Consider the following 4,439-nt stretch of genomic DNA (forward strand, 5'->3'; position numbering starts at 1 on the left):
ACAAGTATTCCAGAATATACTTCTTTAACATCAAGTCAAAAAGGCACGTCGAACACTCCATTAATCACTGCGTTCCGAAATAAAGGCCCTTCATCACTCTTAATGGGCTTCACGCGAGGCAGTCAGCGGGACAATGGGCAACGCAAACCCCTTCTGGTCTGCAAGGATTTCAATAGGCGAAGGACTGCCCGACGGCTACTGTTCTGAAATAGGAAGTCGTTACGTGAGATAAAAAAAGAAGCCGTCCAGCAACTAACTTGTAGCAAAATTTGATGTGGTATTTATGCTCTTCACAATACAGTAAGAAACCAAATTAAATTTAGAATTAAAAGCTATTCATATCTTTTCTCAAAAATATTTACGCATTCAGAATTAAGAGACTTAGATCGAGTTGAAATTTAATATTTGAAGATAACATGATTGTAAAAGTAGTGCGTATATGTGAAAATGTTTAAACAAAGTTCATGCCTACACTGGAAAGCTGCTATGCATCTGCGTCTTTAAATCCACCGATGGTTAGTCAAGATTCATGAGGCCTTGGCTTAGTAATTAAGCGTCGTCGGTGGTTGCAAATTTAGTGACTGCGAAGGCGACGGCTGCTAGGCGAAGCCGATGGCAATGTTACCGGCGAGTCGTCTTCCATCGAGAAAGGAAGTGGCGGGAACGGAAGTGGCGGGGAAGGAAGTGGCGGGAAAGGAAGTGGCGGGAATGGAAGTGGTAGGAAAGGAAGTGGCGGCAGAAAAAGTGGATTCGTTTCAGCCGGTTCTTGGATACTTTGGGGCATTGGTTCCAATAATGGTTCACCCAGTGGGATTGGCGGAAGCACATTCATTTCAGCAGTTTCTTCGAAATTTTCGGGTATTGTTTCTGATGATGCTTCGGCAAGAGGCAACGTAGGTACCGGTAGCGGCAAAGTCGAAATTGGTGGTAAGGACGGCTCAAGTGAAATCGGAAGGATCGGTACCGAAATCGGTGGTAAAGTGATCGGCGGCAACGTAATTGGGAATGGTAGAGTACTGATGGGGTCCAACGTGCTATAGACTGGGACGTCCGTGTCACAGGGCTTTTCTGTCGTATAAACTGACTCCATTTTCGAGCTATAGGGCGTAGAATAGACTGAATCGTAATTGTTGTGATAAGCCGAAGGCACTGAATTACCGTAAGGCGCAGCTGCTTCATAGCCATGATACATTGGGGAATGATACGCGTTTGTTTGTTGAAGTTCCTTGGGCGCATACATTGTTAAGTGTTCATCATAACCATGAGAATGATGGTACTTTTTTAAAGCCGATTTGGTAGTGCCATAGTCATGACCCATACTGTGCCCGTGCTTGCTTTCGTGTGTCATGCTTGGGGTTCCATAGTGTGTGAAGTCACCTTCGGTTTTGCCTGTCTCTACCGAGTCGAAGTGCTTGGTGGATTTATATTCGCTAGAGTGCTTTTCGGAAGACGGATGGGTATACTCAACCGAAGGTGTGGACTCTTGTGCACTATAGTAGTGTCCACTCTCTTCCTTTCCACCCATGTGCTCAGACGGTGCATCAACCACCTCACAGTTAACCCCGAGGGGTGTTTCTGACATTGGAAACTCGCAGCCCCATACTTTGTGGCTCATTAGAACACACTGTGCATCCACTGGAGCGACGCAGTCTTTACCGTTGTAAGACATCATACTTGGCGTACACTCAGCAGTGGCAACATCACCGGCCTTTGGGCAGGCATTACCAGCAGGATGAAGTCCGTTGCCAGAACAGGGCAAACCACACGACTCTGACAGCGTGTACGTAGCATCACGGTTTACGGAGACATCAACGTTTGCCGACACGAGGCTCGCGGCAAGGATGCCAGCTAAAGCTGCAGCCGTGGAAGATTTCCTTAAAGACATTTGGCAATTCGCAGAATAGAAAAGAAGGCCGATGAGTATCCAAAGAGGAATTTGGAGAATGAGCTTTTGGTAGCAATCAATGCCGGTAAGAGTGAGCGCCTCTTAATCTCAGCTTCACGCGTGATAAATCCGGCATTGGCAGCTTATAGTGAGGCTTTCGCTGAAAGGTATTTTTTTGTTACGCAAGATACGAAGTTAAGGCTTTTTCGTAACGGCTTGAAAATTAGTCAGGTTTCAGAGCTCGTCACGATATCAAAATGTATAAAAGTTTCATGTATTCTGGCAAATTGGAGCTTTTACTAAAAAGGCGCCACTTCGGTTACCATTTTCCACGGACAGTCCATTGAACAATTGCTCAAAGGATTGTATCCTGCTAACGATGTGCTTTTTGTGCTCTACCGTGCTCTACCCCTAAATCGTGCAAAATTAGTTATTGTGCCATTGAGACTGCCTTTCGAAATGTCATATTCTATTACTGGAGAGAAGCACAAGCAAGATTTGTCAACTGGTACGCTGATTTTCATATTTAAGATTGCTCTTTGTGTTTAGTATTAAGCCAGAAACCAACTGATATTGTGAGCAGTTACTGGCGCATGTCGCAAGAGTCGGGTTTTGTTTTGTGTTGCCCTTCCTTGACCGTGAGTATCTAAAATCAGATTGATATCTTATGGCTGCAAAGCGAACGGCCCCGCAATTGTCCTGTAGGGTAGTAATGGTCTCTTCATATCGAGGTTATCACGGAAGCGAGCGAATTGACCTACTCTACAAGCACCTATTCCGACAAAAAAGCACTCATTAGAACAGTTGAGTAGAACTGTTCGGCCTTGTACTTCATGGTTAGCACTGTCACGCATCACTTTTGTAACCTATGGGTTTTAGTATCGGTTGTTAAAAAGCATCGCCGAGTAGCTAAATTTGAATAAAAAAAGTGCAAAGTAACTGTAACGGGACCTTTTGATATTACTGATTACAGTACTAATCAGCTGAACTGATTAAAGTGAAAGTGGTGTGTCTCGACTAGTCTTCGCTATTACAGTTAAGTTCTAAGGATTTAGCAAAGGGAAAAGTAGAGCTGTACTAATATATTAAGTTTCATAACGATCTTATATATATCGGCGTTAATATAATGTAACTAACTATGGAATGCGCCTCCTTGCGCGACGCCCAATCGTGTCTTGTGGCGATTAACTGGATAAATTTGAACGTTAATCAAGCAATCAATAGAACTAATAACTTATTGCGTCAATATTACCAAATTGGTAATATTAGAACTTTTTGGCAAAAATTAATAAAACTACTATTTTTGTATTTCTTTATTTAGTTCATCATGTCATATTTAGAAAAATGGCCAATGAATACCAATGGTTGTATCGGATCTTACCTCCGATTCACATCATATAAACGAGGACCGAAAACGTAACGGGCTAGAGTTGCCCTAATGTTACACAGTCCCCGTTAAGTACATTAGGTGTACTTAAGGGGATGGTAAATTACTAAATGATAGTAATTAGACCCAACACTCGGGTGTGGTGCACATTTGTGACCTACCCTTGTGGATGTGATGCACATGGGTGCATTCACATTAGGAGGGATGACGCCCAGCGTCATCCGTGATGACAGCTAGCGTCATCCGTTACGCGAGGTATCTAAAAGATACGCTCGCAATACATATTAAATGATATCTATAGTGATATCATTTTAATTGGTAATAATAGGTATTTATTTTTAATTTTATTAAATATAAATCAGTCTGAAAATTACTACCTACTTGGTAAGTGCGCACGAGGAGACGGATTACCGCTCCCGTGACGACACTTTACCATAGTTCTTAGTGTGTTGGGTGAGGTCGCTTGCGCGCCCACCACAACTACTATAACGGGGTGAGAGCTCGTTACCGTCTTACACTAATAATTAAGCTGAGGAAGCGCTGTGATTTATAAGGTAATTTTAACTCTGTTTATTTGTGTTTTTGTAATTCGCAGTAAGTGCGAATATGTTCCCTAGCTCATGGGAACCACTCAAATATAGAACTAATTATTATTGGCTAATTATTGGGTCTGGCACCCCAATAATAAACCTATAATAAATAGACGCGCAGTATCCGCTATCCGGATACTGCCTACACTTAATGTATGTAATTATGTAATAAAACTATGACTACTTATTATAATGGGTTGCCCCATTACACCCCCCCCCTCTTTAAGTTGCGCTTATCGTGACGTAAGCGCCATACACAGAAAGTTTCTTCTCAACGAATAGTCCAACGAAAAGCCCAACGAGAACTCCAACGACATGTCATCTTGGTCTTCGAATCTGCTCAGTCACGAACAACTGAGCAGCATGAATCCTGAACACCGACGCGACTCGACCCCAAACGACAGTTGGGGTCATCAGACACTTCGAAGAGAGCATGCACCGCAGACCATGGATGACGACTTGAAGCCGTGGGGCTTGTACAGCCTTGAAGGCGCTCACCAACCTGAATCACTAGAGTCCATGAAGAATCTCTTCACACGATACCGTAACGTTCGAGGCAAAGGAACGAATCACGCAT

General features: G+C 43.2%; 1 protein-coding gene across 1 annotated transcript; it reads right to left on the minus strand.

Moving 5' to 3' along the window:
- Positions 1 to 574: 574 nt before the first annotated feature.
- Positions 575 to 1,885, minus strand: CCR75_000031 (uncharacterized protein; the record flags this gene model as incomplete). Its single annotated transcript, XM_067958139.1, has 1 exon — positions 575 to 1,885. One exon carries the CDS (start codon positions 1,883 to 1,885, stop codon positions 575 to 577), a length of 1,311 nt encoding a protein of 436 aa, XP_067823355.1.
- Positions 1,886 to 4,439: the final 2,554 nt, after the last annotated feature.

This window comes from Bremia lactucae, linkage group LG13, assembly GCF_004359215.1.
Source record: "Bremia lactucae strain SF5 linkage group LG13, whole genome shotgun sequence".
Lineage (NCBI taxonomy): Eukaryota > Oomycota > Peronosporomycetes > Peronosporales > Peronosporaceae > Bremia > Bremia lactucae.